Genomic DNA, 23,542 nt, shown 5'->3' on the forward strand with positions numbered 1-23,542 from the left:
AGGGTAAAGAGTAAAGAACACTATAGTATACTGAACTTGAATGATTGAATCTGTTATGATTTTTTTTTAAAAAAAGCTTTGAATATGTTATGTTACCATTATTTTTTCAGAGAAATAAACATTTTTCTCCGATCCATATCCATTGCGTTGCCATTGTTGGTCTAGCCTCTAGCGTGAGGTTCTTTGGTTAGGTTCGAAAAGCTAATAATAAGCCCCGTTGTTCATCCGGTTGTTTCCTGTATAATTTTGATATGTTATTACAAATCTATAAACATTTTGTACATATAGAGTTTTAAACTGAGAATTTGTACCTTGTACATCTTCTGGCACCACAAATAAATGTGAATAATGCTCCTTGTATTACTACGGCTGAAAACTTTCACATGGAAGGGAAGGGGTTCACGTACGCTCTCGCACGGTCTCTCCTCAGTTGTCAGCTGTCGCACGCCGCAGGCTGCAGCCCAAGCGCGCAATAAAAGCCTGCCTGCATTGTCCATCACTGCGGTTCCTGCCCAGTCGTAAGCGCCTCCCAATAAATGGCAATTCAGTGCCCATCCAACCCAGGACACCGCCCTTCAAGAACCCCTGCCCTAGCCCGGTAGCCTTCCTGCTTCCCTTCCCTTCAAGAACCCCAGCCCTCGCGCCTATCTCTTGCAGTAGTTTCTCCATTCTCTTCTCTCGTCTCTCCTCCATTAGACAGCTCCATCCATGGCCATGGCGATTTCAGCTAGTCTTGTGTTTCTGTAGCACAGTTGCTACCCAGGGTTGAAGGTTAGGTTAAGGGGGTTGTTGTCTGGTTCAAGGTCACCACAAGTAGGCAAGCCCATTTTGCTTAACATGCAGTATGGGTGTATTCGATCTATTGGTGATCTCGGACCAGGCTTCAATCCCTTTAACCAGCATCTGCATATACTTGGCTTTGGCTCTGATCAGTCGTTGAAGCAATTTGCCTCTGGGGTACGGGCTGGTAAGGCATCTGCATCCGTTTAAGCTAATTTTCTTTTCATTTCACTGTTAGAGAAACAGCAAGAACTTGGATTTGCCCGACAATGCAACATTTCCACTCTCATCAGTAGCATATAAAGTAACTTATATTACCCTGTTATCCAAGGACATATAACAATCCATTTGCTTGAAAAGCATGCATGTGTGCATTACTCAATTAAGACATCTACTAGTATAGTACTAGGCTTCGAAATGCAGAAATGCATGAACACACATCAACTATACCTAATGTTGTGAACGTTTCGCTGCTGACTCTGAACGAATTTCTGAACCATATTGTCATGCGAACCTGCACTTCAGCGCTTGCATTTCTGCACTTTTCATACAACGCATTTGAATATATAATAGTGAATTTTTCTTCCTGGAAGAGCATACAATCAGACATGCTTGTCGTTTCAGCTAACGATAACGCAGATGTGTATTCATTTCGAAGTGTATGCGTCTATATCTATCTATCTATCTATCTATCTATCTGTAATCTCTCTCTCTATATATATATATATATCTCTCTCTCTATATATATATATATAGAGAGAGAGAGTGATGTTTTTTGGAAAAATATATATAGAGTGATTTGGTAACTGGTTACCAGCGAGCTAAGATATATATATAGCAGACTGGCACTCTAGCTAGAACGAGATTAATTTGAAGAGAGAAATGAAGCATTTAATACAATAAGCACATCTGGCCAGAAAGAGAAATAGCTAGGCTCATTACTTCGCTCACGTGGTCGCCGTGAAACGGTCCATCCCAAATCTCGCCAATGCGACCGTGCATTTGTCTGCAGCTATATTGGCCCTAAATTTGCATATCATGATGTACAGAAACATGTGAAACAACTAAAGAACAAAATGCTTAGTCGCGCGTCGGTCTGCTTAGCGTCGATTACCGCAGAACTAGAGTATATGGTAGATGTGTGCATTCGTCTGTAAATACATGTATGCTGATCGAAAAGCAAATCATGTACGTATAAGCATGTTTAATTTTGATCTACACGGTGGCAAACTCGATTATTAGCTAGCTGCAAATAAAATGATGTGTACGTTGGCTTGGAGCAAGTACTACTACTGTACTACGTCGTAGGACATTTCATGACACTGGCGAGCGCATGACGTGCTTTCATATTGCATATATATCCTACATATGTACCGTTGATTTATTGAACGGACTGTGGAGTGATGTACATGTCGGTCCTTGCTCCACGACGATGAAAAATTGCTGCAAGAGATATTATATATCTTACTGCTCGTCCAATAATATCTGATATTCGAGATATATTTGTGTCACGAATAATAAGTTTGAAGAAAAAAAGATTACTTCTTCTAGTTTCCAAAATGAGGAAGGAGCTCTGCCATTCATTAAACTAAAGAAGAATAAGAGTTCTTACAATAAAACACTGCACGCGGCTTCCAAAATCTGATAATATATATAGACTCATGACCCAGCACCCTCTCAGCAAGCAAGAGTGTGTGTGACCGCACGAGAGATTATCAGTAACGTAACACAAAATCCCTCTCTCAGAACACATAAGCATGTGTTAAAGTAAGAATATCTAGGAAATTACATACACCGGCGCTTGCAGTACCTCTATATTACCGAGGATTTCCTCCTTTGCTAGAAATAAGAGCTGGTTAGAGCCTGGCATTGAAAGGTCCCTTCTACTCCCTCCATCCTAAAAAAATAAATCATTTTATATTTATCTTAAGTCAAATTTTCTTAACTTTGATTAAATTTATAGAAAAAGTATTAACATTTATGATATAAAATAGGTATATTTTGAAAATATATCTAATGATGAATCTGGTGGCACTTATTCGTACCATAAATATTTGTAGTTTTTTTTATAGTCGGTCAAATTTAAAAAAGTTTGACTTAGAATAAACTTAGAATGAGTTATTTTCTAGGATGGAGGGTCCTTCCATATGTTCCTACAAGATTAAACGAAGATGGCACTGCGCCCATGCCATCGTACAGTGCAAATTTTGGTTGAGCATAATCCTTGGCTTTGAGAACAGTTAGCAATATGCACCCAACAAATCTCCTTTGAACAAACATAGTATTCGCAAGATAAGTTAACAACCACGTGTAAAGGACTTGTAGTACTGGTGTTGCACCTGGGACACGCGCGCATGTCATAGGGACATCAGTGGCAATATATAAGAGAAATATGAAATTTAGAAGGGACATAGATCGAGGGGATTCACCGAAAACAAACCATACTGAAATTAACATACTCTGTAATTAATCCACGGACGGCATAAATACGAGTTCATATAGTTGCTCTTGAAATGTATAATTAGGACTATATATGTATATCCCATTTCGATTTTATAGGTGGGTTGAATTTTCCTTGGTGGGATAACTTTGGGCCTCTGCGCCAACTAGGGACGCACACAGCCATTAAACTCGCAAATATCTAATATATTGAGATCATGACCAACCTAGACGCCTAGTGGGTTGGTTCAGGTAATCCACCATCACACCAACGATGCTTTTCCATTAAAAAACATTTGAGAAGGCTAAGACTCTATTTTGATCTAGGAGTTAAACTTTAATAAGTTAAAAATTAGTTTTTTTATGATACAAACAGGAATTAAAGGTCCAACCCCAAAGGTCCAACCCCAATTAAACTTTAGTTCATTAGCCTTCAAACCCAGCTGATTGGGGCTAATTTTAGACACGAAAGAAAAAAACCAAAATACCCATCATCCAAATAATTGGCTCCATCTGGTCAATTAGAGGTGCCGTAATAACCATTTTTGCCCCTCAACTATCGCCCGAAGCCCAGTTTCGTCCCTTAACTATCAAAATGACCATTTTACTCCCCAATTTTTTTTATTTTGGGACCAGTATCATCCCTCATCCTACATGGCACGCCACGTGTCATGCTTTGTCAACAAAGTGTCCTAGGGATTTATCGTGGGCTTGTACTTTTGCTCGAAATTGTACACCCGAACCCAGAAGCTAGCTCTCTGATTATTGGCAAGTACGTACAATTTCTATGAACCGATCGATGGAAATGGAATCATGATGGCTAGATCCTTAGAATTGAATTTCATTCTAATAATTATAATTTAGATACAAATTAATTAAGCTAATATAGTTGTATGTGAAGTATATTTGTATATTATTGTTGGTCATATGGGAGAGATACTTATGTACTGCACTTTTGCTATAGGGAAGCGAGTCGAAAAGCATGCTATAAGTTGCACATTAGCAACATAGCATGAGGATCTAGAATCAATTTCCATCTCCCACCCCATGAATTTAAGATAGGCTTATATCTAAACTTGTAACACCCTAAATTTCAAATTTTGGAATTTAATAAAATTTGCTAGAATTTAAGTGCATGTGTCTAAGGTTTTTAAGGTTGCATTTAAATTCTTAGGCAAATAAATCTTTTTCAAAATAAATTAATAAATCATAGGAGTTCATTGTTGCATTCATACCGGTGCATTTATTTTGGTTGTTTGAATTCAAATTTGTGTTAGAATTCAATTTTGAATTTATGTTTGTTTTCCTTTCAAACTTTTTTCTTTTTCCTGTTTCTTTTCTTTCTGTCAGCCCGTTCTTCTTTCGGCCCGCCTCCTTTTTCCTTTTCGGCCCAGTAGCCCAGCAGCCCGCCTCCTTAGCGCCACGCCCGCCTCCTCCACCTCAGCCTGCTCCTGCGTCGGCCCACCTCCCGCCTCAGCCCAGCACCGCGCCGCTCTCCCGATGACAGGCGGGGCCTACCTATCACCCCTATCCTCTGCCATCTGCTCAACCAACTCGGACTCATCTTCAAGCCGGTCGCAACCACCTCCTCCGAGTCTTCCGCTGCCCTGCACGCCAAGGCTCTATCCTCCTCGAGCTATATAAATAGCGTTGCCACACCCTGAGCTCCCTCACCAAACCCTAGCCACACCAGAGCTACCAGCGCCGTCGCAAACCGAGCCGCCACCCGAGCTCGAGCGCCGCCACCATCAATCTCTACCGCTGTCGCCTCTCCATCGCCAAGAGCTCCGCCCAAAGATCCACAAGAGGGTGAGGAGGCCACCCGTGGGGTTTTTGTGCTCGCCAGTGGCTTTTACCCGTGTGTTCACGCTCGCCGAAGCCGCATCCATCACCACCACCCCACCCCGCCGAGCCACACGTCGCCTCCGCCTTGCAATCCTTCACGGCAACACCCTGGATGCGTTCGCCGTGTCCTCAGCTTGCTCTAGGGCCAAACTGTGTCCAAAACTGTGCCCGGAAGCTCGAGTTCGGCTCGGTTCCGGCGAGTCCGCCGCCGCCGCCACGCGTCGCTGGGTTGGAGTCATAGTCGACCGCAGCTGCGTGATCTAAATTCGATGGCTCGGATTAGATCTGACAGAGTCAACCGGTCTGCACATACCGGTCAACCGAGTCAGGCATGCCGATTTTGCTAAAGAGTCCCGGCACTTTCTGCTTTTTTGCACCGCGATCCAACGCAGTTCAAAAATAATTAGGTTTTAGTCGTTTTTCTTTTATTTTAGCCCCTGAGCTTCGCATAATAGTGCCCGCCATCCTAGTGTGACGACCGGCCCCTAATCTTTCCGGGTTAATCTTATCCTAGCCCCTGATCATCTGTCTTGTTTTTTCGCGCCTAAGGGTTCAATCTTTCGACCGGTTCCGACCCCTGAGACCCGACCCCTCCCCGCTTCGCTCCGATCCCGACCCCGCCAAACCCAGCCCACCATCGGATCCTTCTAAGTCTTTCCCAAACGCCCGTTCTATCTAACCAGTGGACCCTTGAGATCTTTTTCCCCCAGATCTTCCGCGGCAGGCGCACTCGAGTTGCATGCCCGCTTCAGAGTCTTCCCGCCGCGTGGCTCATCTTCTCCGACGCCCGCCGCTCCGCTTTGTCTCTGGCTCGCGACCGAATGGATTCTCGCGCCCCCTTCCCCCAATGGCAGCGGAAGCCCCTCTGCAACCTTTCTGCCGCGCCTCGCCTCCCGCGCCCATCATCACACCGCTAGATCCCGGCCGCAGAGCCCGATGTCGCCCGTCTTTTCCGTCACTTCGAACATGGTCGCGCCGCCTGGTCTCCGCTACACGACGATTCCTCCATCGCCAACCCCGACCATGGCAGCGACAGCTCCTTTTCCCCCGCCTTGTCAGAAGCCGCCCGACAATCTGTTGCTCCACGCTCGCCCGCGCGCCCGCTGCTGCCTGTCTTCTCACCTGTGCGCCCTTGATTCTAGCGCCGTTAAACCGGTCGCTTCTATCAAATCCACCGCACGGCGACGCCCGCCTCCGCCAAATCTCAACCACCGGCATGATCGCTCCTGCGCCGCCCTGACGCCAGAACCCAATGACCGCTGGCGTCATCTCCGAAGTCCTGCACCACCGCCCCCGTCGCTCAATCGCCGCCCAGGCAGAGCACTCCATTGCTTCTTCCCCGGCCTTCGCGCCGCTCCCCTTCTCTCTCTCCCGTGCCACTTTCCTTCCCCGTCCCAGCCGCTATAAAAGGGAATGCGCAAGCCCGCCGGAGTTCCCTCCACCATTGTTGCCTTCCGCCATTTCTCTTGCTCCCTGCTCAAGCTCCTAGCACCACACCCTAAAGTTCTTGAGGAACTCTCCTCTAAGCTCCCCTCCGTTTTCCCCAAGCCACCCCAGCTGCTTGCTCCTCCGTGCTCCGTAAAAGCTCACTTGTGATCCACAAGAAGCACCGCCGCCGTCGGAGCACTGTCGGTCTTAGCCGTTGTTCAAAGCCTTAGTCCCTCCGCCCAAGTCTGCTTCTTCCCGACCCCAAGCTTTCCTTGTAGGAAGAAGGTAAGCTGCCAACCCCAGTCCGCTTCGCCCGACCCCTCTTATCCGCCCGACCCCGGTTCCGTCTCGCCCGACCCTATCTGTTCCGCCGACCCTTATCCGCCTCGCCCGAGGGCTCGGCTGTGATCTTTTTCTTCAACCCGAGGGTGTATGTGTAAAACATAGGAACCCTTCAGCGCTTGCGTCTGAGGATCCCTAGCATACCAAACCCTCTAGTTGAAGGACCAGATCCTAAGTTCCTTTCCAACCCTCACCTCTTGATCTCCACCAGCTCCTTTGAACCTCCCCACCCTCCTGCTCCTTGTCGCGAGTTTCTGGGCTCAGGCGAGCAAGTGTTGCTATTGAAATAACCATCTAAGCTAACTCTTGCATTGCATTCGTGTAGAGCTGCGCCTCGCCGACGGCTTCTACGAGCTACACCCGGCGCCAGAAGACGAAGCTATAGCTGAGCTCCTGCCCCCAAAAGCCGAAGTCGCCCCCGAAGTCGAGCAGTTCTCTTCCTCCTTGCTTGAAGGCAAGCCCCGGTTGCACGAAAACCCTGTGTGTTTACCAGACTTGCGCATGCCTTCTGTAACATGCTTGTGCATTTACGTATAGGAGTTGTTTGAAACCCTAGATGCATGACCTAGTTTCCTATGATCTGAATACTAGCTGTTGGACCGAGTAGTTGCCTTGCTTAACTAGGAGACGGTAAAAGCCGAGTGATTCCCTGTCACTCGCGAGTTGTAGGAGTTGGATGTCTACCCTTCTGTTACAACTATAAGGACGATGGACGGGGCAGGGTTTTTGGGTAATTCTTTGGTGGTCGGATGGTTGCCCCGTCTGTCTATGAAAACTTGCTAAGGCCCGACAGTGGTGGTGTTCGTGATCAAGTGTTTGAAAGTACTAGCCTCATACTTAGTATGGGATGAGGAAGCCTAGTACCGGATTGAACCTAGACGTGAGCGGTCGCCCCATTGTTCTTGGAACGGAGTTTCCCCTGCTGGATGTCGCACGTGGTGGCATGCGTGGTCACAGAACGGCAGAGGCCGGGTCTGTGGAACCTTGCACCAAAGGAACTGGGCCCGACACGGGTTAGGGGATTGATGGGGAAGGCCGACACAGGAAGCGACCTCCGGGTGCGCGGATGTCGTGAGGTTAGGTTCACCATGCATGGTTAAAAGAACTCGAATCGATTCGTCTGCCTCTCACAGCTTGAGATTGCTTGATCGCTATGTCACCCTGAGTAAATGAGGAATCTGATGATGACATGGGTTTGTTGATATACATACCTTGTTTGGCTCTATGATTGCTTAGAATAGATTGCAAACCTAGACTGGTTAAAGAACTTAGAATCGGAGCTAAAACTTGAAAATAGGGTTTACTTAATGCTTTTGGCAAACAAACCTCCCAGCCAAAAAAACCTGCATGTCTAGAATGGGGGAGTAGTTTTACTCCTGTCGGTTAAGTCTTGTTGAGCTTAGTAGCTCAGCCTTGTTGTGGCTCCTGTTTTTCAGGTGAAGTGGCTGACCCCGACCCTTCTCTTGCTGGCACTTGGCCGCCCCAGCTCCCTCCGGGTTGGACGGTCGAGTGGGATCCCTCCTCGGACGGCGAGGAGAGGGATCAGTGATGTCCCGGCTGGCCTCACCAGGACGTCCAATCCTGACGATTGCTTCCGCTAGTGTTTTACCTTCTGTTGTTTTTCTGAAATCCTGTAAAACTCTGATGTTCATTTCGCAACTAAATCCAGTGGTCAACTTGTCAACTCGGTGGACTTGTTGTACTCCCTAGAACCGCTCACCTTCGTGTGAGTCTGCTAAATCGGTCCTGTTCAAGTGGTTAAATCGGAGGAAAATCCGACGACACTTCGTGTTTACTAGGCTTAGGCATGAGCGTCGCATATCAGGCGGCTAAATCATGTTTAACCAAGTAGATCCGAAGTGGATCTGCCACAGCTAGCCTTGCTCTTTTGCGCATTAAACCTTCGATTTATACGCGCATTTATGTTTTAGCCCTCGATTTCTTCAAGTTTAGCCCCTGGAAGTTTTAAATCTTCGCCAGCGAGCCCCTGCATTTTGTTTAGTGCGTATCTTTAGCATCCTAGAACCTTTTTAAGTGCTTCTTGCGTCCACAAGTTCATCTTAACGCATAGATTAGTCTTATGATCTTATTTTTCTCTGTTTATACTGTTTGATGTATTGTTTTCTTATTTTATTCCCTTGATTGCTTGTATGTGCTCGTGTGATGCGTTTAGAAGGACCGCAGCTCGAGGGATTTGAAGCTCAAGACTTTGAAGAGTCCGAGCAGCTGGAGCAAGTCCTACAAGGAAAGTCGTGTCCTTGACCACAGTTTGATCCGAAGAACTTTTACTTTCATGTTCAATAACATTTATGCCATGCACTTTAAGTCATAAACATGATGGGACCTAATTAAGGATTGACTAGTTTTATTCCCTATACCTTGATCAACCTAGGTGTGCATAATGTTGGGTAGTTCATGCTTAGTTGCTCAACTTGGATATGGTGGTATTAATGAACTCAATTATTAATCTTGATTTATTTATGCTATACCTTTCATTAATACAAGATCATCATGTTTAATTGGAACATGGAGAACCACCCGGGAAAACAGTACAACCACAAGAACTAAATGGCTCTGATCTTGGCTAATTAGTTAGAGACTTTAGTCTAGAGTAATCTTACCGAAAGGACAAGAAGGGGGACTGAGTCGTTGTATAACCCGGTCCTCTTGGTAAGGGAGTTTGGCTGGGACCCTATGCCTACTAGGGAGGTTTATGCGCTGCCCACTAGGGAGGTTTATGCACGCTAGACACCGAAACCTTAGCAGGTTACCACTTACTAGGGAATCTTTGTAAAGGTCTCGTAGCGTCCTTATGCAATCACACCTCGGAAGTGTGGTATTGTGCCTAGCCCGCACAGCATGGTTGGATCTAAAGTTCTTTGAACTTTTACGCGACTTATGGGTAAAGATGTGCAACCTCTACAGAGTGTAAAATTGATTGATCAGCCGTGCTCACTGTCAAGAGCGGCCTAGACCCTCACATGATTAAATTATCGAAAGACAATTTAAATTGTTGTTATTTATTTTTGTTATCTCTATTTATGTTCATGTGGGTGGTATAAACTTACATTTAGTAAATGCTAATAAAAACTTGACCAACCAAATAAAATGCTGAAATGCTATTAAACCTTAGCCTATCCTTGATTGGCCTTACACTACACATTTCCCACACTTGTTGAGCCCTTGCTAAAACTACTGCTCAGAACAAATCAACGATGTGGAGGTTCTACAAGATTGGGAGGAGTAATAAGCGTACATGTTCTCGGTCAACTGCCTGTGGAGTCGCCGTGCTTGTTGAAGATCCGCTGTGATAATAATAAATTTTTTTCTATTCGGTTTAAAAGACTATCGGTCATGTAATAATAATATACTCTCTTTACATTATGACATTGATTGTGATATTCACTGAAGTCGTCGCATGTGTGTAATTTGATCCTGTCGCACATGTAATTTATGCATCTGGTTTTGCCTTTAAAACCGGATGTGACAAAACTTTAAAAAGTTGTGGAATATCACATTCCAAAATAAATAGCAGGTTGATAACAGTTCCTTCAAGGATCCAAACACGACCATAGAGTATTAGAGATGCTTTTGAAAAACCCAGAACACTAACTCACCACTTCTCACGCCATTACTGCCACTCATTGTGGCCCCGTACAGGAATGATGATGCCATGCAAGCAAACTCGATCGACCAGAAAACTAATCACCAGGCTGCATGAGTGTGCAAACGGCCCAAAACGACTTGTGCCAAAAGCATCTAGTAAATTTCAAACAGATAGGCCGGCCCTCATCAGGCCCACCAACACAGATCTGGATCCTCTGCGTTTTATTATAACTAAAGGCAACAATATTGTTTCATATGTTTTCATTAGTTCAAAAGGAGGCTAATTGTTTTCATAATTGCAATTTTTACACTATTTCTATATTACCTTACAAATACAATCACATAGCAATTCATTTGTATTTTGGACACTATTAAATTTCTAAAATGATTTTTTAAGATGGAAGAAAATGCTAGTATTGTTGCTAGTTCTGTGCAACGAAACCTAAATTTCTCAAAAATTTTGGCAAAGCCATTGCTGAGTCTGAGGATCCTAAATCCAACCTGACTGACCTGAAACCAATGTTTCCTATGCCTGCCCTCCTGACTGACCTGAAACCAATGTTTCCTATGCCTGCCCTTTATTTTTCCTACGGTAGCATGTGCTACGTACGCTATTACTCCGTGTTTCGTACAGTCCATTCCACATGGTCCATCCAGACGCACTACACCAGACTGGCAGTCGCAGAGGATCCTGCGCGAACACACCAAACCCAGGCCAAGATCCAAAGCTCGCGCGCACTCCCAGGCCTCCCTCCACCACGCCACTCTCGCCAGTCTCGCTCCCAGCTCTCGCCAGCCGCTGCCCGGCGAATCACCGATCGGCCCGAGCCGGCATCGGTGCCAGCGACTCACGCGACCGCGCCCGACAGCCGTCATGCGGCCACCACCGTCATCCCTACTCCACCTCATCCTCCTCCTCTTCCTCGCCGCCGTGCCGAACGCCCTGTCCAAGTCGACGCTGGAGTCCTGCGCCTCGTCCACCGCCTGCCCGGCGCTCCTCTCCTACACGCTCTACGCGGACCTGAAGCTCGCCGAGCTCGCGGCGCTCTTCGCCGCCGACCCGCTCGCCATCCTGGCCGCCAACGCCATCGACTTCGCGGCGCCCGACCCCGCCGACCGCGTCCTCCCGGCGGGCCTGCCGCTCCACGTGCCGGTACCATGCGCCTGCTCCGACGGCATCCGCAAGGCCACCTCCGTGCGCTATGTGGCCCGGGCCGGGGACACGCTGGACTCCGTCGCGGGTTCCGTCTACGGCGGGCTCACGACGGCCGACTGGATCCGCGACTCCAACGGGATGCCCGAGGGCGCCGCGCTCGACGCCGGCACCACGCTGTTCGTGCCGCTCCACTGCGCCTGCTTCGGCGGCGCCGACGCCGGCGTGCCCGCGGTGTACCTGACCTACGTGGTGGCCGAGGGGGACACCGTGCCGGCCATCGCGCGGAGGTTCCGGACCACGGGCAACGACCTCATGAGCGTCAACGACATGGCCACCGCCGACGTCGCCACCGGGGACATCATCGTCGTGCCGCTGCCCGGTGAGCTTGCTTGCTAGCCTTCGTCCCTTCGATTGAAATTGAACCACTGGCACGTTTTCTTGGATCTGGTTTTTGGCATTGCTGGTGTGGACCGTTGCTCAGCCTGAGATGTACTATCGTGCGGTCACTCGCGTGCGTGGTCGGTTGGTTAGATCACATGCTTGCCGACAAATTTGGTTGGTGAAAAAATTGCTCACCTGGCAGTACAACCAGAACCAGTGCTGCTAGCTGATCACTGACCTGAAGCAGCAAGCAGGTTTTTACTCTTGAAATGTGCTTGATCGTGCAACATTTCTGCAGAGTAGTTCAGTAAAAGCAAAAGCCAGGTTGGTTGTTCAGTTTGTATATTTGGACAGGGGCCTCCCGGCTTTTACAAGGGCCCGTCCATGTTTTAGTTCGGACATGAAAAGGGGGATAAGAAAGGGGCGAAGCATGCAGCACGAGTGCTGCGCCAAAAGTGTGAGTTGGTACTCTGTTTTGGACGCTGGAATTGTTGTCCAGCGCGGCAGTAAACAGAGTGCGCTCCATGTGTGCGCGCGTCGGCTGTCTTCAGTTGTTAACAGAGGACGGCCGACAGATGAGCACTTTAGCTGGAAAATTTGTTTCTGCATAAAGGTCGCAGCAACAGCATTGCCCTGGACGCTCTGTTGTTCCTGCCATCTTTGCCCTTTTCCCGTTTTCAGTGTCAGCTGGAAAAAGTAAAACACTCCAGTATGGCGTTTTCTGATCTACTAGCCATTTTGAAACCCTCATTATCCCCAGACATTCTGTAAGGTCACGGACTAACAGAATAATAGTAGCATCCACGATTGATCCCTGAGCATAACCAGTAGGCCTATGTATCATGTTCTCGTCATGGATTTCATCATCAATCCACAAACCCACCATCATGTGCTGTGTCGTCATTTTGATACGTTACTGACACCCTCTTACTCTTTCCCGTCTGCTGTTTCAGCGTGCGCTTCGTCATTCCCGGCCTACACGTCGGACGCCGGCCTGTCCGTGGCGAACGGGACCTACGCGATCACCGCCAACCGCTGCGTCCAGTGCAGCTGCGGCCCGGGCAACCTGGAGTAGGCGCCGATCTCGACTCCCCCATCTCCTCCGGATCTTTTTAGTCGTCTCGATCGTGTTCCTGATGCCCGTCATCGTTGCAGCCTGTTCTGCGTGCCGGCGCCGTTGGCGGACTCGACGTGCTCCAGCATGCAGTGCAGCAACAGCAGCATGATGCTCGGCAACTTCACGCTCCAGATGACCAGCGCCGGTTGCAGCGTCACCTCCTGCAGCTACGGCGGATACGTGAACGGGACCATCCTCACCACGTAAGCTCACCTTTCATCACGCTTGGCTTGGGAACTGTTCTCTGAATCGGCCACTATCTTTTGCATCTTTCAGGTTAACCACGTCGCTGAAGCCTCAGTGCCCAGGTAATTCTTCTTGCCGTAATGCCGCTCTACTGGTCTTGATTTTTTTACTCATGCCCTCGTGGAAGTAATGCCTCAGCTGATTATCATTTCTTCAAACACTTGCAGGTCCGCACCAGTTCCCTCCGCTGATGCCGCCGCCGACGACGTCCTTCTTCGAGACGTACCTCGGCCCGTCGCCGACGCCGATGCCGTCTGAAGGAGGCATTGGCCCGCAGATGGCTGGCATGGCGCCGACAAGCAGCCCGCCGGCGAGTTCCGGTCGTCCTGCCTCAGCAGACAGGCGCGTCGGGGATGTTCTTGCGCTGGTCGCTCTCTGCCTCGTCGCCAACTTGCTGTGGTAGCATACGCCTGTGATGAGCCTGTGTGTGAGAATCATGTTGAGCAGCACAGCGTGTCCGGAAGGGCATTCTTGTACAGGAGCAGTCGGCTAGCTCTTTCTGGGCTATTGTGCCAAATTTTGTTGTTTCTCATTCGATTGGTCGTTCCTGTAATAAAAATGTAAAAAAAAATGATGAACTCACGCTAGCATATTTGTCTAGAACGATTGTATTGTTGTTCCTGTCAGTGAAGATGAAAATGATCGGAAACTGTATTACAGCATAGAAAACGAAAACGGGCACATCAGGATTTTACCATTTCTGTGAAATGAATAATTAAGTGCCACTTGCAATGCTATTGTGAAATCAGCTGAAATTTGCAATTTTTACAATGCTAAAATGGGAAAAGATTGCAAAAATTGACACTTTATCTTCCTCCGCGGGAGATTTCTGGTCTCAGCCGATTATCACATCAATGGCTGCTAAGCCAACGATTGCTGATTATACATGTCTCATATACCGAGATTGACTACGTGATCTACCATTTTGACAAAGTCACTACCGCTAGAGGGGGTGTTTGGATCTTTAGTTCGGACTAAAATTCATGTCACATTGAATATTCGAAGGCTAATTAGGAGGACTAAATATGAGTTAATTATAGAACTAATTACACAGACGGAGGCTAATTCGCGAGACGAATCTATTAAGCCTAATTAATCTATCATTAGCACATGTTTACTGTAGCATCACATTGTCAAATCATGGACTAATTAGACTTAATAGATTCATCTCGCAAATTAACCTCCATCTGTACAATTGGTTTGTAATTAGTCTACATTTAATACTTTTAATTAGTATCTAAACATTCGATGTGATAGGAATTTTAGGATGTTCTAAAGAACCAACCACCCCCTAAGCCAACGATTCGAATCCAGCAGGTGGATAGGTTGCAGATTCACATAATACCGTGCGAAACTTTTCATCAAAAAAATACCGTGCGAAACGAGAAGTTGTCCCCTGGTGGAACGCACAAGCAAACGCGCCAGGTCATATGCACGCGGGAATGTACTGTGTCTCAATCCGAAGTTTCAACCACACATGCCTAGTAGGCCACACATCCTGAGTGTGCTCGCGTATGCCCGGATTTCCAGTTCTCGGCATGGTGGCTAGGGGAAGCACGGTTTTAAAGCAAGTCGCTTGCAACATAGTCTTGGCGCACGCTGAAACGGGAGTAAACTTGGTCTACACACTTCGGACGATCCGGACACCCGAGAGCATGACTTGGTCTGCACACTTGGTGAGTCTCACTAAAACCGCCCCACGCACCGGCGGCACGAATGTCTCCGTGCGCCTCGCAGCGATGCCAGCGCCACATGCGCTCAAGCCGAAACAACTTGCAAGGGTGCCGTGCCCATCACTCTTGGGCTCCGCCGTCCGAGAGACCCCAGCGGAGTAAGCAAGAACCTCCGCGCGGGGATCGGGAAACAAACTCGATCGATTCGCAGTTTTTCGCGTGCGCCCCCCGAGCCCCCGACCCCGACTGCTGACTCCCACACAGCGCAGCCGATCCCGGGGGCGCACCCGTTTCGTTTGCCGGTGCACATGGCAGACACGCACCCCGCTAGTCTGTGGCGTGGCGTGGCGTGGCGCGTCCATTTCGATCGAGCCTTGTCGAGCCGCTGCCATTGGTCCCGTGCTTTGTAGATTCATGGTTTGTCCCCACCTCGCTCTAGTTCGCGCATCTCAGCACTGCGCTATGAGCCTGTAAATTTCTGTCCGATTTACATCACGCTACAAAATCGATCAAAGAATGCTCTGATTTTTGTCATCGATGCCCAAAATGTAACCTAAATGATGAACGAAAACTGTGTGCGTGCATCCTGGTAAGTCCACGTTGTAAACTATTTTCTTCTTAATAAAAAATATACAACTCTCCTGCGTATTCCAGAAAAAAGGAATCGGAATTCAATGAACAATGTCATCATTAAGCAACCCTTTTATTGCATACACTTATTCTTTCCTGTCAGGAACAGCAGTAGTTTTTTTTTCGATCCACAGACGATCCGTAGTTCTTGATGTAGCTGTACAGTTGACTAGGCTCCGTTTGGTAGGATTTATCTTGGTTCGGTTTCATATATTTTGCGTAAAATAAGATATTGTAGTGTGAAACCGTTTTGTACTAGAAACTAGATGAAGCTACTATTTTTAGTTTCACCAGTGAAGTCGTTTTGGGAGAAACCCTCCCAAACAGGGTCACATGGTGACTCCAACTCCTGGTTACTAGACATAAACTAAAATCACGATTTCTAATCGGTGTAATGGGCACACGAACGCAGATCTCTAAGCCTCATCCTACGCTAGCTAACGTTGACGTTAAGGAACGCAGAGCCGGGGATTATTTTACAGCGACGCATCGTTGCGAGCTAGCTCTCCCTCGGTTTCACGCCCAGATTCCCTGCCATCTCCACAGCCAAATGCCCTAAACTAAACCAGCGCTTATTCTGTTATTCCATTCCCACCAAGCAGAAGCAAGGCCTCATGTTCTCAGGAGCAGTGTCGAGTACTCGAGTGAGAGCTAGTGGATGCACGCGTGCATGGCCACCGTATTTATACGCGAATCCTAGAAGCCTTTTTGCTCACAACATCCCTTTCATGGTATCTTAGTTACTGGCGACTGGCGTGCCGCACTCGCCACCCCTCGATCCCAAAATGCCACGGCTCGCAGCAATCTTGGTCGTCCTGCCCCTGCTGCTGCTTTCCCTTTCCGCGGTCGTCGGCACCGCCGCATCGCTCCCCCGTGGCGGGTTCGGCTTCGAGGCCACGCTGCGGCACGTCGACGCGGACGCCGGGTACACGAATGCGCAGCTGCTCGCCCGCGCCGTCGCCCGCAGCCGCGCCCGCGCGGCCACGCTGCAGTCGCTGGCGACGCTGGCGCCCGGGGACGCCATCACCGCGGCGCGCATCCTGGTGCGCGCCAGCGACGGCGAGTACCTGATGGACATGGGCATCGGCACGCCGCCGCGGTACTACTCGGCGATCCTCGACACCGGCAGCGACCTCATCTGGACGCAGTGCGCGCCGTGCCTGCTCTGCGTCGACCAGCCCACGCCCTACTTCGACCCGGCGCAGTCGGCCACGTACCGGGCACTCGGCTGCGCGTCCCCGATCTGCAACGCCCTCTACTACCCGCTCTGCTTCCAGAACGTCTGCGTCTACCAGTACTTCTACGGCGACAGCGCCAGCACCGCCGGCGTCCTCGCCAACGAGACGTTCACGTTCGGCACCAACACCACCCGGGTCACCGTGCCCAGCATCTCCTTCGGGTGCGGGAACCTCAACGCCGGCTCGCTAGCCAACGGCTCCGGCATGGTCGGGTTCGGCCGGGGGTCACTGTCGCTGGTCAGCCAGCTCGGATCCCCCAGGTTCTCCTACTGCCTCACCTCCTTCCTGTCGCCGGTGCCCAGCCGGCTCTACTTCGGCGTCTACGCCACGCTCAACAGCACCAACGCCAGCACCAGCGGGCCCGTGCGGTCCACGCCGTTCGTCGTCAACCCGGCGCTCCCGACGATGTACTTCCTGAACATGACCGGCATCAGCGTCGGCGGCTACCGGCTGCCCATCGACCCGGCGGTGTTCGCCATCAACGACGAGGACGGCACGGGCGGGACCATCATCGACTCCGGCACGACGATCACGTATCTCGCCGAGCCGGCGTACGACGCCGTCCGCGCGGCGTTCGTGTCGCAGATCAGGCTGCCGCTGCTGAACGTGACGGAGGAGTCGGTGCTGGACACGTGCTTCAAGTGGCCGCCGCCACCGCGCCAGTCGCTGACGCTGCCGGAAGTGGTGCTGCACTTCGACGGGGCGGACATGGAGCTCCCCCTGCAGAACTACATGCTGGTGGAACCCGTCTCGGGGGGACTGTGCCTGGCGATGGCAACGTCCGACGACGGCACCATCATCGGTAGCTTCCAGCACCAGAACTTCCACGTGCTCTACGACCTCGAGAACAGCCTCCTGTCCTTCGTCCCGAAGCCGTGCAATCTAATCTAGCTGTAGCTCTGGTTTTCATGCGTCTCTATTTCGATCCCATTTGGCCATTTCTAGTTATTATGCATAGATGCGCCTTAGGTTTGGTATGGTGCTCGGAAGGGATTCTGATTTCTGACTGTAGGCCGGTGATCTGTTCAGTGGAGATTATGGTTGTCTTCTCAACAACATCTGAGGATTTAATAAGCAACTAATCTGTTTTTAGAGGTGTCTGTAAGGTACAAACAGGGATATGCTAATTTTCTGAAAGTTAGTCATTTCTCAGAGACGCTATTTGTGTGATACCAAATATTTGAATTAGCACAAAACAGTCACATATGATTTAAACAAACATTGACAATAAAATAAACTGACTTCCAAGTGGAATTTAGAGTTGATTTCAAAAGGTAAAAAGTATATTTTTCCATCCCTTAAGTATTGTAAAAGTGTGATATTAATCCCTTATTCATATATAATTATAGATTTTTATTTTTTAATATAAAATTTAACATTTGGATGAACTATTTCAGCATTGTGAAATTACCATTTTGATATTTTTCTAAAAAAATGTTAAACTATTTTCCCAAAAAGTTGAATTAGGTATGAAGAAATCTTTAATATAACTTATCATAATGTTTAACCGATTCAAAAGGTAAACTGTCCCCGAAGACTACTTTATCAAGCTATGAATAAATGTTGAACCTAGTTTATCAAAATGTCGGATGCATTAAAACATAAATAAAATATTGATATTTTTATGGGCTGAATGGGCTTACCAGAAAACATGGGTGGAGGTGCGTAGGAGCCTTGGCCTGCTCCTGTCTCATGGGCCGGAAAACCAAGGATGCTGTAGGTGTATTGCTGATAATTTGGAACAGAAGGGCCAAAAATTTTAGAATTGTGCAGACAAGTTACAAGTAGTCAACCGAAGAATTTGGACCAAATATGACGTAGAGACCGAATCGGTCACAAAGCAAAAAAAAAAAAATCGATCCTTTCATTGCCACAAAGAATAAAGCAAAAAAGGGTAGAAATTCCACACTTTACTTATATTCAGAGATGGAAATGGCTAGTGCAGTAGTGAGGCAGGTACAACATCAACTGGGCATCTAGTGTCACCGCATCAGTTTGTTCATTACGTAGTTAAGTTAAGCCAATGAGAAAGCTGATAGAACAAATGAAATGTTTGCGTCTGATACTGATCATTGATCAACACTGCCTTTAGAAAAAGGCAGTGGAAATTCGACGAGTCTTACGTCACATCACTGCATCCGTGATGGTCCTCATGGATTCCAAGATTATTGTTAACGTTCAAGCAGATTCGGCACACATATTATGCTTCCAAACGAAACCGGAGAACTTTTACAATACACCATACTACTCTACTCCCTTCTTTCTGCCAGTAGTATAAATTACGGAGTAGTATGAATTGATATTTCTGCCAGTAGTATGGTGTATTATAAAAGTTAGGGGCAGTTTGGATCCTTGTATTGTGGAGGGACTCTCTTTGGAAATCAGGCACTACGCATACGCAACCGCCAACTATTCAACTCGGCAGCAATTCTGTCTTGGTTTTCATCCCACATGGCGCTTGCAATGGATTGGTTTTGAGTTTTGACACGTCAACAGCCGGTTTCAAAGTTGAAGATCGAAATATGGACTTAAAAAAACTGTGTTATATTGCCAGGGGCACTGGCCCTAACGCCTCGTGTTGACACACCCTCCAAAGTACGAGCGCACATTTTCAGTCGCGTTACATCAAACCAACCTGCATTCCATTATGTAAAAGCAAGGCACGATTCTGTGGCAAACCGAGGCAGCTTTTGGTTCAGATGAAATTGGCCGGCATATAGTGCCGTATAGACTATGCCCAGTGCTATACTGCTTTAGCTCAGCAGAGTACACCCAGATAGGGGGTGCATGGACCCAATTAACCTGAAGAGGCCTCCTGTCAAGTTATCTCCACACGGTTTTACTCGAGCTCTCATTCTGACCGAAAGAAGTAACGGGGACACGTCCGGCCGGGCGGCGATTTGGATTGCTTGCATCATCCAAACATGCTCTGATCCCTTCCTCTTATTCTAGATCTTCCAGCTATTTATTTACATGCCGTGTATGCCTAAACAATTTACTTGCCGTGTAAATGAACTTCGATTAGGTCCGAATTAGATCCGCTCATGTAGCTTCGGATCGCTAGAATATTTGATCCTTCAGTCACCCCGGCAGCACTGCTAGCTCCGGGCCTCTTTTCGCCGGCAGGAAAACATGTGCAAATTCGCCTCAGAATTCGGCGATCACGTCAAGAGTTGTAGCCACACAGTCTCCAGTGCCCTCGTGCAAGCTGGTGAGTTACAGGTCGCCAACCATCCTCTTCACCCTCGCAGCCGAGTGGTCCAAGAGCATTCCCCGACTTGTTCGGTGCCCAGACCACCATGGCACCATCGGCAACCGAATTTTGTAAAGTCTGGCGCACAATCTTGCCCGTTGCTTTCCTTCGCAGCTTGCATCGATGCGTTTGCATCAAGACGGTGCAAGAATATGTATAGCGTCTCTAGTGCCGTGCGCGGCATCCCCGTCTACATATACCAGGTCACATCGGCGGCGCTAATTTAGGGAGCTAAACATGCAGCAGAGATTGGTAGCGCTCCTGCTCTTGGTAGCGTCGGTGGCGTGCGCTTTCCCGGTGGCCTCGGCGTTCGGGGGAGACGTCCGCGTCGCGCTGAAGCATGTCGACGCCGGGAAGCAGCTGTCCAGGCCCGAGCTCATCCGGCGCGCCATGCGGCGGAGCAAGGCGAGGGCGGCCGCGCTCTCCGCGGTGAGGAGCCGCGGCAGAAGCGCCCGCTTCTCCGGCGGGAGCGATCAGCAGCAGGCGCCCGGCGCCACGCCGGTGCGCCCGTCGGGGGACCTCGAGTACGTCGTCGACCTCGCCATCGGCACGCCGCCGCAGCGCGTCTCGGCGCTGCTCGACACCGGCAGCGACCTCATCTGGACGCAGTGCGCGCCGTGCGCCAACTGCCTCGCGCAGCCAGACCCGCTGTTCGTGCCGGCCGAGTCGGCGTCGTACGAGCCCATGCGGTGCGCCAGCCCGCTCTGCTCAGACATTCTGCACCACAGCTGCATGAGGCCCGACACGTGTACCTACCGGTACAACTACGGCGACGGGACGACGACCATGGGCGTCTACGCCACGGAGCGCTTCACCTTCACGTCATCGTCCGGCGACGACGCGCTGAGCGTGCTGCTCGGGTTCGGGTGCGGCTCGATGAACGTCGGCAGCCTGAACAACGGATCCGGCATCGTGGGTTTCGGCCGGAATCCGCTCTCGCTGGTGTCCCAGCTCTCCATCCGCCGCTTCTCCTACTGCCTCACGCCCTACGCCAGCGGCAGGAGGAGCACCCTCCTGTTCGGGTCCGTGGCGGACGGCGTCTACGGCGACGACACCGCCGCCGGGCCCGTGCAGACCACGCCGCTCCTGCAGAGCCCCCAGAACCCGACCTTCTACTACGTCCACCTCGCCGGCCTGACCGTCGGCGCGAGGAGGCTGCGGATACCGGAGTCGGCGTTCGCGCTCCAGCCCGACGGCTCGGGCGGCGTGATCGTCGACTCCGGCACGGCGCTCACGCTGCTCCCGCCCGCGGTGCTCGCGGAGGTGGTGCGGGCGTTCCAGGTGCAGCTGAGGCTGCCGTTCGCGAACGGCAGCAGCCCCGACGACGGCGTGTGCTTCGTGGTGCCGGCGGCCTGGCGGCGCGCGTCGTCGGCGCCGCAGGTGCCGGTGCCGAGGATGGTGCTCCACTTCCAGGGCGCGGACCTCGACCTGCCGCGGCGCAACTACGTCCTGGATGACCACAGGAGGGGCCGCCTGTGCCTCCTCCTGGCGGACTCCGGCGACGACGGCTCGACGATCGGCAACCTGGTGCAGCAGGACATGCGCGTGCTCTACGATTTGGAGGCCGAGACCTTGTCGTTCGCTCCGGCGCAGTGCTGACGCGCGCTAGTTGGAGAAGGTCCGGGCGCTGCCATGCAAACTAAAGTCAACCATACTGGGTTGCACGAAAAAACAAGGGCTTGTAATAATAAGTGATCTGCTGGGTAGCCAGCAGCCCACTGGACTCGAAATTGGTACAGTTGGCAAGCCCATGATTAAGGTTCTTGTATTCGGATAATAAAAATGTTAAGCTCGGCTTAATTTGTCTGGGACGAGATCTCGCCCGTTACTTCTTCTATCTCCCAATTAAACAAGAATAGGAATAAAGTTATTCCAGCGATGAGCCTTTCTTAATGTTAGGACCACAATAAATACTATAGAGACCACTGGGTTATTCTTATTTTAGCCAAATTTTGTGCGCTAGTTTCTACTTTAGTGCCTATTTATTAGCTAGCTAAATTTTAGAATTTATTTGGGACTGCTTCACTCCCAAACCTTCAAACCAAACACTTCCAAGTCCACCAGCTCCGCTCCAAGAAAAATATGAATCTAATAGCTAACTTCAAATTTTTTGTGGAGACCGTCCAACAGCTCTGCTCCAAGAAAAATATGAATCTGATAGCCAACTTCAAATTTTTGTGGAGCTCCCGTCCAACAGCTCTGCTCCAAGAAAAATATGAATCTGATAGCCAACTTCAAATTTTTGTGGAGCTCCCGTCCAACAGCTCTGCTCCAAGAAAAATATGAATCTGATAGCCAACTTCAAATTTTTTGTGGAGCTCACAAGAGGTGCTCCAGAAAACAACGTTCTAAACCTTCAGATGGAGACCATACCACTCGTTACACACCGCACGTTCGCTTATGCTTCCTCCGGCATCTCCTTCGGTAGCCACCTCCCGTGCTGCCGCAAGAAGCCCTAGCTGCCGCCGCCGCAGCTACAATTCCAGCCTGCTGGAACTCTTCGCGGCCATGAAGACAAGAAAAACGGATGGATACGGTGGTCCTCACCCGATTCCGATCATCTTCTATCTCCAATCCCGCCGCCGCTTCTCGGTGCTGCGGTCGCGCCGCTCCTCGCGAACGCACGCATGGAGCTGATGTGCAGTGACGACTACTGCCCATGGCTCTAGCGTGGCCTTGGCCCGGTGGCGACATCCGGAAGCTCCATGATGGAGGGGGTGGCCGCGACACGTGGCGAAGCAGTTCGCTTTGCGGACGACTGCGCGAGGTCCAGCGCGCTGCCCTCACCCTCGATGACGGTGTAGAAGGTGCGCTAGGCAGAGCAGCTCCATAGGCGTCCAGAGGTGGAGGCGCTGCTGAGAACATCCAATTTGCTTCTTGTATTTCGTTCGTGAAACAGTGAATTAGTCATTCATGTTGGATGCAATTTTCTGCATGTTCGTGAATCATCATGCTCTGCACTGACCTATGAGAGCGTGTGTGTGTGAGATAATTTGAGAACGAGAGAAAGCGAAATCTCGTATCTTTTTATTTTTTATGGTAATTAGCAGCATTCTGTTTTGTAATCGAACACAGTTTTGTGTAACTTCAACCGGAACAGCTTGATAAAGGCCTGTAGCAATATGGAAAAAATAAAAAAAACCACAACAAGAAACAAGGGTAAGAAAGACTATTCACACCAAATAATACAAATTCTAGAGTTGGAATCATGCTATTAGCCAAAAAGTTCATCGGCTCCATGTTTTTCTGGAGTTAGTTGAGTGGAGCTACGAAAAAGTGGAGTTGGTGGAGCAGAGATATTTTTTTCCAGAGTGGAGCAGTCCCAAATAGACCTGAGCAAAATAGGCCTGGCCCGGCCCGACCTGGTGCTCGTTTAGGGCCGGACGTGGTGCTGATTTTCACGATCCG

At 49.5% G+C, this 23,542-nt stretch overlaps 3 protein-coding genes and 1 long non-coding RNA gene across 4 annotated transcripts; all 4 read left to right on the top strand.

The window, feature by feature from the left end:
• Positions 1–224: 224 nt before the first annotated feature.
• LOC140222067 (uncharacterized) lies at positions 225–10,262 on the top strand. Its single transcript, XR_011897653.1, has 2 exons — positions 225–967; positions 7,160–10,262. It is a non-coding gene; the product is annotated as an uncharacterized lncRNA (long non-coding RNA).
• Positions 10,263–11,074: 812 nt separating this feature from the next.
• LOC117842540 (lysM domain-containing GPI-anchored protein LYP4) lies at positions 11,075–13,997 on the top strand. Its single transcript, XM_034723015.2, has 5 exons — positions 11,075–11,975; positions 12,931–13,048; positions 13,133–13,297; positions 13,371–13,402; positions 13,508–13,997. The coding sequence occupies exons 1-5, from the start codon at positions 11,315–11,317 to the stop codon at positions 13,741–13,743; spliced, it is 1,212 nt and encodes a 403-aa protein (XP_034578906.1). The 5' UTR covers positions 11,075–11,314; the 3' UTR covers positions 13,744–13,997.
• Positions 13,998–16,277: 2,280 nt separating this feature from the next.
• Positions 16,278–18,035, top strand: LOC117845905 (aspartic proteinase nepenthesin-1). Its single transcript, XM_034726979.2, has one exon. The coding sequence runs from the start codon at positions 16,429–16,431 to the stop codon at positions 17,770–17,772; it is 1,344 nt and encodes a 447-aa protein (XP_034582870.1). The 5' UTR covers positions 16,278–16,428; the 3' UTR covers positions 17,773–18,035.
• Positions 18,036–20,072: 2,037 nt separating this feature from the next.
• LOC117842337 (aspartic proteinase nepenthesin-2) lies at positions 20,073–21,945 on the top strand. Its single transcript, XM_034722746.2, has one exon. It carries the CDS (start codon positions 20,372–20,374, stop codon positions 21,731–21,733), a length of 1,362 nt encoding a protein of 453 aa, XP_034578637.1. The 5' UTR covers positions 20,073–20,371; the 3' UTR covers positions 21,734–21,945.
• Positions 21,946–23,542: the final 1,597 nt, after the last annotated feature.

The sequence above is a fragment of the Setaria viridis genome, chromosome 2 (genome assembly GCF_005286985.2).
Source record: "Setaria viridis chromosome 2, Setaria_viridis_v4.0, whole genome shotgun sequence".
NCBI lineage: Eukaryota > Viridiplantae > Streptophyta > Magnoliopsida > Poales > Poaceae > Setaria > Setaria viridis.

What these genes read in the sequence shown, in the direction of transcription:
- LOC117845905 (XM_034726979.2), top strand. Translation starts at nt 16,429, where the DNA reads ATGCCACGGCTCGCAGCAATCTTGGTCGTCCTGCCCCTGCTGCTGCTT.
- LOC117842540 (XM_034723015.2), top strand. Translation starts at nt 11,315, where the DNA reads ATGCGGCCACCACCGTCATCCCTACTCCACCTCATCCTCCTCCTCTTC. An exon ending in TGCGGCCCGGGCAACCTGGA is followed by an intron (nt 13,049 to 13,132) that starts GTAGGCGCCGAT and finishes TCATCGTTGCAG; the next exon opens with CCTGTTCTGCGTGCCGGCGC. An exon ending in AACGGGACCATCCTCACCAC is followed by an intron (nt 13,298 to 13,370) that starts GTAAGCTCACCT and finishes TGCATCTTTCAG; the next exon opens with GTTAACCACGTCGCTGAAGC.
- LOC117842337 (XM_034722746.2), top strand. Translation starts at nt 20,372, where the DNA reads ATGCAGCAGAGATTGGTAGCGCTCCTGCTCTTGGTAGCGTCGGTGGCG.